Here is a 14146-nt window from a genome sequence, read left to right on the forward strand (position 1 = left end):
TTATATATGACCAGACCGCCATCTCGAATTCCGACGCTCAACTGAGCTTTCTGACCGCTCCAAATCTACTCCGTTGACAAAATTGACTTGATTTTTTTCTATGATGAATCATGAGCCTCCAATCTTCCAGGGTTCTGCTTCACAGGGTATGTATCAGCTCTCAGGAATATTTATTCTTTACCTAACGAGGCCGTGTAGAAACATGACTGGTCCACATGTCGAAACCTTCCAGCGCGATGGTGGTCCCACCCACGATCCTATCACCAAGAGTCGCAACACGCAGATCGCAAGCCGGTGTCGGCGTCAGCTTCAGCATGGACCGAACCTCTATCCAAGAGCCATTCCCGAAGCTCCGGTCGCCAGCGGGCACGCGAGAAAATGGCAGATAAGGAATTCTTCCTCAGTCTATTGACTTCTGCAACTACGAAACGAGAGGCAAAGGCATATTTGTCTAGATTTCCGTCTGTTAAGAAGACAAAGCTTCCGATGACGCCGAAGAAAGAGGCTGCAGTCGAGCTACAGCCTCCGAAAGAGATTGAGAAGCCAGGTGTGAATTTGGGGTCATTTTATGGACCTACGAGATCGGTGTTGCAGACTCCAGTTTTTCGACAGGGATCTACGCCTGAAATAGAGACCGCCATAAACCTTGACGAGGCGTTGCATGTCGCATTGGTTAAATTGACTGATGCACAGTCGTTGGATGATGAAACTATACACGGAGTAGCTCTGACATTATCACAATTGACGCGACTGGGTATGGCGTCGTGTGTCGTCGTTGATCCTGGACCAGTGAAAGATGCAACGACATGGAGAAAGGCAGCGGCCGAGCAAGCTGATCGACTCTCGGCTGCAATCGATGCCTGTGATGGTGGCAAAGCCCGTCGCCTTGACTCGGTGCTGGTCAGAAACAAGGACGGAGAAGTTCCAAAGGTGATATCCCGGCAGGTCTTATTGCGCCCTTTGCGCAAGAATCATATTGTTGTTGTTACGCCGGTAGCATATTCGGAACAGACTTGTAAAGCATCGTCTGTAGCGAGCAACGATGTTATGATTGCTCTAACCCGTGAACTGGCCGGTTTAGAGAGAAAGCATGATCCTGATGAGGATCCCCGTGTCACAGCAGAGAACTTTGCTGCGCTTCAAAAGGAGATATCGGTAGATCGTTTGATTGTGCTCGACCCTGTAGGTGGGATTCCAGCGTTCAAGGGCCCACAGCGGGCTCATGTTTTTGTGAATATGGAGCAGGAGTTTAGGGGTATTGAAACTGAGCTTCAAGAAGCAATGGCTTCGCTCGAAGGGTATGTTGATCCGGGAACTGAGTCAGATCTGAGTGCTGCAGCTATGAAAAGCAACCCCATTTCAAAATTTGTTGCAACGGAGGTTACTCGAATGCCAACTCGGCCACAGCACAAACCTTTGCCAGTGAATGGCGGGGTGATGAACAGCGCGATAAAGGAACATGTTGAAAACCTGCGTCTCCTTCAGCAGACTCTCACCTTACTTCCACCGTCATCGTCCGGAATCATCACTACACCCACAGATGTGGCCAACTCCGCGCGTCCTCAGCAAGATATCCTTTCAGTATCTCAAGTTGGAACACGAAGTTCAAAGAACCTGCTCATCCACAACCTCTTGACCGATAAACCAGCCTATTCATCTTCTTTGCCATCTGAACGACTCGGTCGGACAACACCCTCTATCGTGCAATCCACCTTCCTCAAGCGCGGCATGCCATTAACCATCCTCCCCGATCCACGCATCACTCCCTGGTCACCCAACAGCCCCGACAGCCGACACCTGACCCTGGACGATCCTCGCATCGACCTTTCCCGTTTAGTGCATTTAATCGAAGACTCCTTCAACCGAAAACTCGACGTACAAGACTACCTCAACCGCGTCAACGGCCGCCTAGCCGGGTTGATTATCGCAGGCGAATACGAAGGCGGCGCAATCCTCACTTGGGAAACACCACCCTCTATCCCCGAGTCTGAGCGTAACAACCCCGAAAATCTACCTCGGCTAGTGCCCTATCTCGATAAATTCGCCGTCCTCAAACGCAGCCAGGGCGCAGGCGGCGTTGCGGATATTGTGTTTAATGCGATGGTGCGCACATGTCTGCCTCAAGGCGTATGTTGGCGCAGTCGAATGGACAATCCGGTGAACAAGTGGTACTTTGAGCGGTCGAGGGGAACGTGGAAGTTGGATGGGAGTAACTGGGCCATGTTTTGGACTACGCCTGGAGTTCCGGAGGAAGATCCGTTGAGGTTCAAGGATTACGAGGCTGTTTGTAGAAGTATTCAGCCTAGTTGGGCTGATAAGAAGGCCGTCGATGATTAATCTAACCAGTGTATATATATATATATGCTCAAATAACATAGACAAGACACTTTTTGGGGGGCGAGATACCGTCTATTTACTCATCATTCTCAAATTTTAGTCCCGATTCCTTCCTCACAGCCCCGTACATCCCTGCAATATCCCCCTTTTCACCACTATGCGCTTTCACATCCTTCAAATATCCATCCACCACTTCCAAAGACCTCATCTTCATCCCACTTTGGGCCGCCACACTGCTCACATGCCTCAAATCCTTCCTCGCCAGATCAACCTGAAACAACGGATATTCACGCTTGTAATAATCACCCGTCCGCATTCGTTCCACATACTTAGGCAATGGACCCGGAAACATGAGCTCCATCCACTGCGCAAGCGGTTCAATCCCCACACCCGATTTTTCAGCCAACGTCATCCCTTCGGCGAGCTGTTCCACGAAACTGAGAATAAAGCTGTTTCCGATCAATTTCATTGTCGACGCTTTCCCTACATCCTGTGCAGCTTCGGGTGTGGTTGAAGAATCAAAGGAAAGATCGATATTGGCCAGCGCCATTACGCCGATTGTGTATGGCAGGATGCGTTGGATGTCGGCCTTGTCACCGCCAAGGACGCAGATTAGTTGTCCTGCTTCGGCCATGGCGGGGACGCCGAAGACGGGACATGAGACAAACCGCGCGCCGCGAGCGGATATCTGTGTGTATAGTTTGCGAGATGTGTCCGGGTGGATGGTGGACATGTCCACGAACAATTTTCCACTCACGTCTTCCCCGTCTTTGAGCGCCGTGTTAAAGATTTCCTCAACGGCGGCGTCGTCGCCGACACATGTAAAAATAATATCTGATGGAGAGACGGCTTCGGCGATTGTGCGTATGGCTTTGGCATGAGAGGAACCGCCAAGGGTGAGCGCGTGTGATTCGGCTTTGGAGAATGTGCGGTTGTAGAGCAGTATAGGGGAGGAGAGGGAGCCTTTTTCGACGAGGTTTTTTGTCATTCCCTATATACATCAGCTCAGTACGTAAGTCATTGGTGTATAAAGTTAATGGTTGTGGATGGATGTACCCGTCCCATGTTCCCCAGACCGATGTATGCCAATTGAGCCATTTTGTAGACAATTGATTGCTGAATGCGATGTACAATGCTTGAAAGGATACTTAATCAAGAAAGAGAAATATATTAGACGGGCTTTGCACTTCTTTATACCTCGCGGATATAGATATATCCATGATATCATGGGATATTACGATATACCCCACACCGCTGCGGAAGACCGCAATACCCGCACCGATCTAATTTCCCATTCCCCGAGCTTGCCCATAAGCATCAAGGCATCAAGATATTGCGGAACATAACATGAATGACTCACATTGCGCCGTTGAATCCAATTTCTATTATCAATTATATTCATGAATGCAATATCTAACATTTTCGCGAGAGAATCACAGCAATGAGTCTCTATCAAAACCCACAACAAGACGACAAAAATCGCAAAATTGGATTTTTCGCCCGCCCACGCAAGTGCGGCCTTTTCGGTTCGTCTGCTTCTTTGGTTGTCTTTGATACCATTGACTCTGCGGGTGGCGGTTGTTCTCGTTGTTCTTGCTCGCGCAATTTCTCGGTCATGTCTTCACCGTCTTGACGGACGGGAGCCGCGCCATCGACTTGGTCACCTTCCTTGAAGGCGGCGATGCTTTTGACTTCGACTTCGAAGTCGCCAGATTGCATACCAAAGAAACTGTCAACACGTTAGCAGACCTTTCATAGCTGATTTTGCATGCGGGTGGGGAGGACCTTCGCATCATCAAAGTCACCCTCTTGATATTATTCGCCGCTATACACCGACTCAGCCCTTCTTTCGGTTTCCCGCGATATGTAGGCACAAAATCGCACCATTTCACCCTCAACACCGTGCCCTCCCTCATCCCTTCCTCCCCTTCCTTTGGCGATGGAACGACAAACTCAAACTCCCAATTCAATGAGCTTTGCTCTCTGCCATCAGGTCTCTTGGGTAGCATCTCATCCTTGAGGATGAATGAATATCGTTTCCCGTCTGATTTGCCGATTATCAATTCGAGGCCGTCGAATTTCTCGAGATGCCAGCCTAGGGTGTTGGTGGTGTTGCGCTGGGAGGCGAAACCGGCGCCGCCCAAGGTGGTGATGTCGAGATGGCCGTGGAAAAATGCAGACGATGAATAGGCGGGAGTGCTGGGGTGGTGGACGGTGGAGGGCTTGATGCTTATCTGGGAGGTGGAGGAGCCGCCGCGGATGCGGTCGTCGCAGGATGTCCAGTCCTGCTTTGACCACGGGCTATACGTAATGTGATGTTAGTAGACAGACAGCTCTGTACAGTGCTACGCAATAGGTGGGACGCACGCTTCACCTCCGAAGAGGCACTTGCGACAAGTGAAGGCCATGCTGAGCCGAGTCCGATATTATGCTTCATAGGAGATAGGCCGGCAAGAAATACACGCACACACAAGCAGCGCTGTCAACAGAGCTTGGCTCGATCGGCGTGAGACGGTTAAAAGTTGCGGCGATCGATACAACGGACAGTTGACGTAACCGGGGCGTTTTTGGGTTAGACCCATTCTCCGCCGGAATTGAGATACCGGACATCAAGGTATTTGCTGTGTATGAACTGGTCGTATACCGAGATGCATTTGGTCGAGTGATAAATCCATGCTGAATTAGCTGTAGCTAGCGGCTGAGGAAGCATGGTGGTGTTTGTTGATGCTACGATCTAGACCGGTCGATCTCTAGTCTATTTTCATCCCGCACCACGATTCCTGTTCGGGAATAGGGCTCTCTAGCCGGGAACATGAGGCTTAAGTTCTTAACAACGAACACTTAGTTAGAAGCAGACATGACAGACAGGACAAGCATGCACTAAGCCACGCGAGGCAGTGCACACCCTCTGTACTCTGAAGACCCCTCGGCAACCTCGACGAAAAGCCGCTCTCTCTCTCTCATCCTCACGAGTCGTGCCGTGCTCAGGCTATCAGCGGTCAGCGTCAGGCTGAAGGCCTAAACCAGCAATATCGGGCGAGCACATCAGCCAATCAGATGCGCCGAATCAAAGCCGGCTCGGCTGGTTACGTCTCTGATTGGCCGACCGCGGGAACTAAGCCTCCCCTCAGCCAATCACAGCGCATGCCTATTTAAGGTTGTTTGTTAGTGCCAAACAGGAAGGCAGTGTCGGAGTCTCTTTCCTGCCATATCATCAGAGCTAGCTCCTGCTTGACTAACTATCTCACTATGTTTTGTCTACTTAGTCAAGTCGATTCTGCCTTCGCGACAGGTGCACACGACAGCAAGGCTGAAGTGATGAGTATGAGTCTCTATGGAGTTATATAGCAGTCATGGTGCCGTTCCTTCGGTCTTTTCTCCTTTCCCAGAGATGCAGTCCGCCCCAAACTTCTCCACCACCAGTCTGAACATGCAGGCTACTACGACGACGGCTCCGTCAGCCGGACAGAATGTCGGCTTGTGTTGTCATTGCGGAAGAGGTCGGCAGTCAGCATCAATATGTTTGGCCTTACAGTCACTAATCAGACGTCGCTAGGACTCCCGTACGATACATACCACATCTGCTGTCTGTTCTGCGATCTCAATATCTGCGCCGACTGTCACCGGACACACCCCGCAACCCACCAGCCGTATTTCAAGTATCTCCTCGACCGCAAAACCCAGCGAGGTACCCGACCAACACCAGCGTATTGCACAAAATGCAAACATCCATCCCATTCCGGTCTGTCGTGTAATGACTGCGAGTTCAATATCTGTGTCAACTGCGTGGCCACGAGCCGCGATCTGTTGGCGAACCATGCTCATGGCAAGTTGACCATGACCAGAGCCCCGGACGATTTAGGACTTGGAATGTATAGCTTGCAGTGTGATAGCTGCCATGCTGGTGCCACTCTGTCGCATTGCGGGCGTTGTTTAGGCGGTAGGCTGACTGACCCCGCTCAGCTAAATGACACATGCTCATCTTCGTATCTAGGAATAAAAAAGGGACAGAATTTTTGGACATGTGTGACATGTATCGTGGATTACAATGCGCAAATTCGGTTCTGTGGGGACTGTCAGGCCCCAGGACTCAGAGAGCACGATCCAACTCATAGGTTTGCCTCGTTTCTTTATCGCGTCGATATAACCAAGGACCCCAAATACAATACCGTCAAATGTCTAGATTGCAAGTCAAAGTAAGTCTGCCTGGAACCTAGCTGGATGCACCGTACTGATAATATCAAGTGTCCCTTTCAGCGGCCGCGAACTGGCCCGCCACCCTCATTCTCGATTTCAACTAGTCATGGGCGAAGCAGAACGAGATCGTAGATACTTTCAGAGTTACCGGACATGCGCTCGAAAACCGGTCAGAGATATGGCAACTATGTCCGCTGAAGCTCACGATATTCTCTGCGGCTGCTGTAACCATAAAATTGTATTCAATGCGAAAGTATTCATGTGTCCGACATGTACTATGATCACCTGCGAGACATGTGCCGAATCCGGTGGTGCTCGCTCACATCCTCATATTATGATTCCAGTTTTCCTCGAGCGGACTATTCCTTTTGCTCTGCTTGGACAGGCCATGGCAAAACCAAATGCACCAGTCAAACACTGTGCCAAATGCGACACGTCGATATCCCCCGATAGCGACTCATTTATTCAGTGCAATCATTGCGAGGAATGGATTATATGTCTTCTATGTACAAAACGGACCAATATGCCCGTTCGGCACGCATGTGCTGAAGCTGTTGAGATGACATTCTTTGATCCTCTTAAGCAGGCAAATAATTTGGTTGTGGCCAAGATTATGATGGCCCAAAAGGCCAAAGCAGGTAAGAGCCAGATCCAATTTAGTATTCTCTGGTATTGATTTTTACAGCTGCAGTCGCCTTGAAACAACAGCAGGCAGCTCTCCAGCCGTCGTTCGCGATCAGGCGAAAGAATCCGTCCATCACATCAGGCTCCTCGATTTCTTCAATTTCTCCTGTCTTGTCTATGGCTCAAACGGCCGACTTACCACAACTTCCGGCAACTTCTCAACCTGGTTCTCAGTTAGCAATGAATCAACAGTTGGCACAACTCTCTGGCTTGGGTTCCACAGGACTTCCCATGCAAAGTGCCCTGCCTTCAATACAGCCAAGTGTTCAAGGACCAATCTATGGCGAAGAGGTCAAACGCAAGTCATTACAGCCGGGATTGAAAAATGCATCCAAAGCTATGTTCGACGGATCGGCAAATGCTTCAAAGGCGGCCTACAATAAGGCCTCAAACATGGTCGAGAACATGGACAAGGACTCCATGAAGAAAGTTGGCAAAAAGGTAGCGGCAGTCGCAGGCGCGCTTGGTGGGCAGGCGTTACGACAATATGTACGGCAGGAGACTGGTCTCACGTTACCGCGCATCCGTCCGAATCAGAAACCGAATCAGCAAGCCCAAGTTGCAAATGCACAGCTGCTGGAGATTAACAAACTCAATGCTCTCAAGCAACAGTTGGAAATGAAGCAAAAGATTTTGCAACTTCAAAATCAAGTCGCACTGCAACAGCAACAGCAGCAGCTGCAACAGGCTCAGAATCAAGTCGCACTACAGCAGCAGCAGCAGCAACTACAACAGGCTCAGAATCAAGCGGCCATACAAGCAAGTGCCTCTGCTGTGCCAATGGCAGCCGCGAATATGTTGGGACAGGCACAGCCGGGAGTCCCTCAAATGGCTCCAGGTGCACAGTCGAATCAAGGAATGGCAGGTCCTGGGGTACTTCATCAACCGACGCCGATTATGGGTGGAACAAACGGTATTCCTCCTGCTATAGCAGGTGTGAGCACACCAGGCCCATACAACTCTAATTTGAACAGCATGGCTCCGACGCCTCTGAATGAACCTAGCAACACACTTGGCGTCCCAGGCTATAACCCGAGTGCTATTACTTCAAGTCAAGCAAACGTGGCGTCTAGTGTACACAGCTTCGACTCTAATGAAATGGCGCCGATTCCTGCCAGCGAGATGCAATGGGCGACTACGCACGCGTTGAACCCCAACCATATGGCTCCTATACCGCCAAGTGAAGCGAATGCCGCCAGCGTACACAGTTTCGATTCTGAAATGGCTCCTATTCCTGCGTGCGAGTTGAACTCTTTACCTGTGAATGATAGCAGCATGGCCCCTATTCCCCCCAGCGAGGCGGGCATGGCACCAATTCCAGCGTGTGAACAACCTTCTGCAGGCCATTCAAATTCGCATGACGCTTCGCACCCTGCATCAGATCATGTCAATCCCTCGCATCATGCGGAGGGTGAACATACACAGCAAGCAAACACACCTGCAACTCACTCCGAGCAACATCCACATAGCCCGGATCATCACAGCAATTATCACCAACCTTCGGTGGAGGACGAGCCAGAAAGTGAGACTGCACAGTCTACTCATGCAACATCCTCGGAGAGTCATCCCACTACAGTGCATGACTCCTCACACGCTAGCGAAAATCATCACTCGCCAGGACATCAACATGATTCACAAGACACTCATGGTCATCCTCACGATCCTCATGCTCATTCTTATGCCCATCCCGATCCCAACGCCCAGCAGGCTCACGACAGTCATGGATTCAATTCACATGCAGACCATCAAGGCCATCAAAGTCCTCAACAGTCGCAAATTCCAGCCAACAACCATCCATTCTCATCACCTGCTACTCCCACTCCGAGCCAAGGTGGCTATCAACAGTTCACTCCACATTCTGTAGGATCTCCGAATGCACATGGCGCCTCCCCGAATCTTCATCCTTTCTCGGGTACCCACCAGCCATATCCTCCCACAAGCTCAAGTCCAGCACCTGGTCAATCGCATTACGCGCATAGTCCAAGTCCTCAGCCACAGGTGTACGGTCCTAACGTTCAACAACCACCGCCAAACCAAAACAGCCCCATGCCAATCAGGCCGCCAATTTCTGGTGGAGGACAGGCTGACGAGTATTATCAAAACCACCCTTTGAACCAGGGAGGCACAGCTGGAGGTCCCTCTCCTCTTAATAACGTCACTTACCCGCAACAACAGAATGTCCCTCATACTCAGATCAACTCACAGAGTCTGCCACCTTCTCTCCCGCCGCAAACCCCCATAACTACAATGACAGGGAAGCCACCTCAACCTCAGAGCTCAATAACTGCATTGCCAGGAAACAACTTGTATCCGTCACCCCAGCCACTGAACCCGATAACTGGAATATTACCTGGGGCGACACCGGCCCCGACAGCCAGTCCTGGTCAAGTTGCACCACAGATTAACATTAATGTGCAGGCTAGTGGAACCGGTGGAACCGCCCAGGGTACTGCAGAGTCGTCCAATGTAGCCCAAATGCAGCAGCAGGCTAACATGAATATGCAAAGTCAACAAATCCAGGCATTACAACAACGTATACAGATGATGAACTTGCAGCAGCAACAGGCGAGCCAACAACTCACCCAGCAGCTCCAATCTATAGGAAATCAACAAAATAGCGGCAACTCACAACTCATTGAGCAACTTCAGTTGCAGCTCCTGACGAGTCAACTTCAAGGAGGACAACAACAACAAGGAAACAATCACCCACTTCTTCAAGAGGGACTTTCTATTATCAATAATTTGACGTCGAACACGGGCCAGCATAACCACATGAACAATATCCTGCAACAGCAGCAACAATCAGAAATGCAATTCCTGAACCAAATGAATCAAATGCAACAGCACGAACTCAATGCCGAGATGACGGCGCTGAACAATCAAGAGCAGGCAAATTTCCAATTGGAGCAGTTGAATGCTCAACTGGCCGGCCTGAACAGCATGTCTGGAAACAACGATACTACTCTCATGAGCAACAACCTGGACGTTGTTGATGTCAACAACTACAATGTAAATATCGATGTTGATCAGTCGATAAATATGCAGTCCAACGTGGATCTTGGATTCGGCATGTCCGGCACGGATACAGTAGGATTTGACATGTCCGGCATGGGTACAGTTGGGTTTGACATGACCAGCACGGATACAGTAGGATTTGACATGTCCGGCACGGATGTAGGATTTGACATGTCATCTAGCACGGATGTGGCGTTTGGTATGGATGATGGTTCTGCTTTTGTATCTGAAAGCACTTTTGATTCAGTTGATTTTGATTTTTGATCTATGTACATACTCTGGCTCTTATGACAATCTATCCATCTTTTTTCATCCCCTCTTGAGCAGCAGGACACTACTCGTCTTTGTAACCAAAACCGGTTTTGATTCAGTTGACAACAAACTCTGATGAGCGTTCTATGTATATACTTTAAGAACTGTCTATCTATCTATCTATCTTTGCAGGCTTCTTCTAAGCAACGGGAGCACCCCTCCTCCTCTCCTCCAAAATCAAAAACTCCTCCTGCTCCTTCCGACTCTTCTTCAAATCCACAAAGACCACCAACACCCCAAAACTAACCACACTCAACGCAAACAAAAAATAAAACGGCGTCGACTCATTCCCACTGGGCGTCGCATCAATAATCGCACTCGACACAATCGGCCCTATGAAGCTGGACGTCTTCCCGATAATACTAAACAACGAGAAGAACAAAAACTCTTTTCCTCTGGGAGTAACCTCAGAGATCATGATTTGGCTGTACGAGTACCAGGGGCAGACAAATAACCCATAGTAGGCTTGGTAGAGCCATACTTCCCATTCGTTATGGAAGCCGAAACGCTGGGTCCAGATGCCGATCATGCCCCAGCCATCTAACAGAATAATGCCGATGGCGATGACGTTGAACATCGTCTTTGTGCTGAGGTGGAAGTGGCGTTGGACGAACCAGAAGACGTAGATACCGATTGCCTGAACCACACGTTAGAAGGGTTGGTGATAGGGGAGGGGGGAAACGGACCTGTGCGGCGATGCCGACGATCAAGAGGTAGGTTAGTTGCAGGGTGTTGTAGGCTACGATACTATTTTGAAGGGTACCGATAACGGTGACGGTTGTATTCAATGAATCGCCGAGGAGGAAGTATCCTATCCAACAACACATTAGCTCCTCCACCCAGCCTATAGAGAAAGAACATTGGGGAGGAGAGGAAATGGAGTACATACCAATGAGATAAATCAAGCTCTGCCTCAACTGCAAAATCTGCCTGCCCGCATGATACAACTGCCACAACCCGGCCATAATAATGTTTCTCGGCGCAGGGTCCTGGCCCGGTCTCCTCTTCTCAAACACAAACCACGGAATAGCCAACAACAGCCACACCCCCGTCGCGAACGCAATCAATACACTCAGTCCCCAGTTATTGTTCTCCGTGCTGGCGTTTACGTCCAATCCAAACATAATCCCCACGATAATGGCCAGAATGAAAATCTCCCCGACGGATTGGATGTAGAATGCAATGTTGGAAAGCTGGCTTCGTTTCATGCTATCCGCGAAATCGTATTCGTCGCGCGTTATGCTGCCGGACACGAGTTCGTCGGCGGCGCGTTTCATTTCTGCTGTGTTGCGTGCTAGACCCGGGAACGCAGCTGTCCAGAACGTGAGCGTGGTTTGGTAGGCAATCAATCCAACAATATATAAGCCCGTAGCGGCCTCCCATTTTGTAGCGTCGTGCACACCGAGCCACGCGAATCCAATGGCCCATGCTACAAGCGATAATCCGATTAGAATATTAGGCCTCCAGGTCCCGAAATCGGCGAAGCTGCCAATGATCAAAAACACGACGATTTGGATGGCGAAGGAGATGCCGTTGCAGAGCAGGACGATGCTGTTGATGGAGCGCAGTTTGCCGGCAAAGTAGAGCTGGCTGTTGGAGTCGGCGGCTTGGTAGAGCAAGTTTTGGAAGGCTGTTGGTGCGAAGTCTATATTCCTTATTAGTACTATGTGGAAAAATTCGGAGGAGTCCAGTCCAGTGGCTGGGAACGTACTGAATAATGTCAATCCATTATTTCCAATGTAATACCTATTTTCGCAATTCGGTCAATCTATTATCAAACTAAAGGTATATCTCTGGAACCCGGGATTAGGGTCATGTAGACGCACGCATAATAAGACCATATCTCCTTTCTACTCGTCTCATAACTAGTATCGAATTGATCCGGTGCAATTATTGATCCTTCTTTTGGCTTGTTGTCCACTGGATCCTCGAGGTTTGCGGGGCGTTTGGTGTCTTCGATGTTTATTGGTGTTGGGTCAGCCATCTTGACTACATAGATTAGGTATGTATATCAATACAAGTATATATACAATCAACGATGCATATGGATTCTAACGGACGAAGAAATCACACAGGATTCCCTGGAGATAAAAAAAGAGAAAAGAGAAGATAAGTAATCCATATTTTCAGGTTAACATCAAAGAGGGGCGAGAAACTCTTCGCATGTCGCTTCCTATTCAAGGAATCAAGGAAAGTGAGTATGCATCGAGACTAGCTCAAGGCCTAGCTACCAACGTGCCCTGGCGCTAATTATAGTGACAACCATACGATCTGATGGCGGCGAACTTCCTACCAATCAGAATGTAGATGGAGAAGGTTGATCGGCACGTTCCGCAGCCAAGTTTAGATGAGAAACGTTTCACCTTTTTAGTTAGAACTAACTATGGTAAAAGCTAACTTATCAAGCCATCTGTAGAAAGCTCTTACATACCAAATGATCTGGTCATAGTCCATTATTATTTTCTATCTTCCACAATCCGATATGGTGTAACGGTAACATCGCCGTCTCTCATTAGAAAGACACGATCACGGCAGCTCGGGGTTCGATTCCCCGTGTCGGAGTTAATTTTTTCGCAATTTTTTGCTCTCTCACTCAAGACAAGATATATGAATGAAATATGAGTAAATCAGCTTCCTTGCATATATCTCTTTTTTTTCCCTCTGGGAGACTGTATGGGTATAAACACTACGCGGTGTCAAGGCTAATCACATTTTTCAGCTATTGACATTGACATGTATCACTGCTTGCTTGTTGTTCTTTTATTCCGGGTGTGGGAGGGATATATATATCAATACACATGCCTAGGTACTGGAAGTATACCTCAGGGTCAAGCATTTCTTGACTGTATCGTAGGCAGTTGACCTCGAGATCCTGAGATATACGGCCACCACTGCCTCCTGTCTATCCACCAGAGGCGATGGGAGCCGCTTGAAGAAGTCTCGGGTTAGAGCGTGAACAAATGAAGGATAAGATTGTCCCATTGAAGACATGAGACCGACATTGAGATCGCATTGCATCCTGACCTTCAAATAGTGGCAAATGACTGAAGAGTTTCTTGATCTCTGGGACATATCACGCCCAAATCTGAGGATCTATACCACCTAGAGCTTGGAAATTTAGGACTACAACAGGGAGTAAATTGTTTCATTCGATTTTTCAGAGGTACACGACCAAATCTCAAAAAGCTTAATTGGTTTTGTCCAGCTATCCACGACCCAAGGCCATGGGAGCGCTTCTTTGAGGCGATTGCTCTTGAATCAACAAAAAGAGTAGGCTAAAAAGAGTAAGTTAGGGCAGGGTCCCTTTAACAAGGATAAAAAGATACGAAGGAAGAAGAAGATAGGGGAGTAAAAAGGGAAAAAGAAGGTATCTCCGACACGGGGAATCGAACCCCGAGCTGCCCTGTGAAAGAGGGCGATGTTACCGTTACACCATATCGGATGTCGGATGAAAATAAAGTCTTCTATTTTGATTTATAAATATACTAGGGCTATACCCTTGTCGCGCATGTGTTGTACATCAGGATTAAATTACATTTTTCATAGCTAATTGTCTACCTGTATCTGTTGATTTACAGAGCTTGGTCCTGAGTCGGTCACT

General features: G+C 48.9%; 5 protein-coding genes, 1 non-coding gene and 1 pseudogene across 7 annotated transcripts; 3 read left to right on the forward strand and 4 right to left on the reverse strand.

The window, feature by feature from the left end:
• Nucleotides 1–110: 110 nt before the first annotated feature.
• On the forward strand, nt 111–2337 carry EYB26_003609 (uncharacterized protein; the record flags this gene model as incomplete). Its single annotated transcript, XM_054262906.1, has 2 exons — nt 111–146; nt 199–2337. 2 exons carry the CDS (start codon nt 111–113, stop codon nt 2335–2337), a joined length of 2175 nt encoding a protein of 724 aa, XP_054118881.1.
• Nucleotides 2338–2413: 76 nt separating this feature from the next.
• On the reverse strand, nt 2414–3435 carry EYB26_003610 (uncharacterized protein; the record flags this gene model as incomplete). The annotated part of the gene is made up of 2 exons (XM_054262907.1): nt 2414–3328; nt 3394–3435. 2 exons carry the CDS (start codon nt 3433–3435, stop codon nt 2414–2416), a joined length of 957 nt encoding a protein of 318 aa, XP_054118882.1.
• A 136-nt stretch (nt 3436–3571) lies between these two features.
• On the reverse strand, nt 3572–4745 carry EYB26_003611 (uncharacterized protein; the record flags this gene model as incomplete). The annotated part of the gene is made up of 5 exons (XM_054262908.1): nt 3572–3640; nt 3698–3750; nt 3801–4066; nt 4123–4638; nt 4705–4745. The coding sequence occupies 5 exons, from the start codon at nt 4743–4745 to the stop codon at nt 3572–3574; spliced, it is 945 nt and encodes a 314-aa protein (XP_054118883.1).
• Nucleotides 4746–5728: 983 nt separating this feature from the next.
• On the forward strand, nt 5729–10497 carry EYB26_003612 (uncharacterized protein; the record flags this gene model as incomplete). The annotated part of the gene is made up of 5 exons (XM_054262909.1): nt 5729–5837; nt 5894–6277; nt 6332–6533; nt 6583–7172; nt 7220–10497. 5 exons carry the CDS (start codon nt 5729–5731, stop codon nt 10495–10497), a joined length of 4563 nt encoding a protein of 1520 aa, XP_054118884.1.
• Nucleotides 10498–10684: 187 nt separating this feature from the next.
• EYB26_003613 (uncharacterized protein) lies at nt 10685–12529 on the reverse strand (the record flags this gene model as incomplete). Its single annotated transcript, XM_054262910.1, has 5 exons — nt 10685–11182; nt 11232–11356; nt 11435–12190; nt 12257–12291; nt 12372–12529. 5 exons carry the CDS (start codon nt 12527–12529, stop codon nt 10685–10687), a joined length of 1572 nt encoding a protein of 523 aa, XP_054118885.1.
• Nucleotides 12530–13021: 492 nt separating this feature from the next.
• Nucleotides 13022–13107, forward strand: EYB26_003614 (annotated as a pseudogene). Its single transcript has one exon. The product of its transcript is annotated as a tRNA-OTHER (tRNA).
• An 809-nt stretch (nt 13108–13916) lies between these two features.
• On the reverse strand, nt 13917–13987 carry EYB26_003615. The gene has a single exon. It is a non-coding gene; the product is annotated as a tRNA-Glu (tRNA).
• Nucleotides 13988–14146: the final 159 nt, after the last annotated feature.

The sequence above is a fragment of the Talaromyces marneffei genome, chromosome 2 (genome assembly GCF_009556855.1).
Source record: "Talaromyces marneffei chromosome 2, complete sequence".
In the NCBI taxonomy this organism is placed as follows: domain Eukaryota; kingdom Fungi; phylum Ascomycota; class Eurotiomycetes; order Eurotiales; family Trichocomaceae; genus Talaromyces; species Talaromyces marneffei.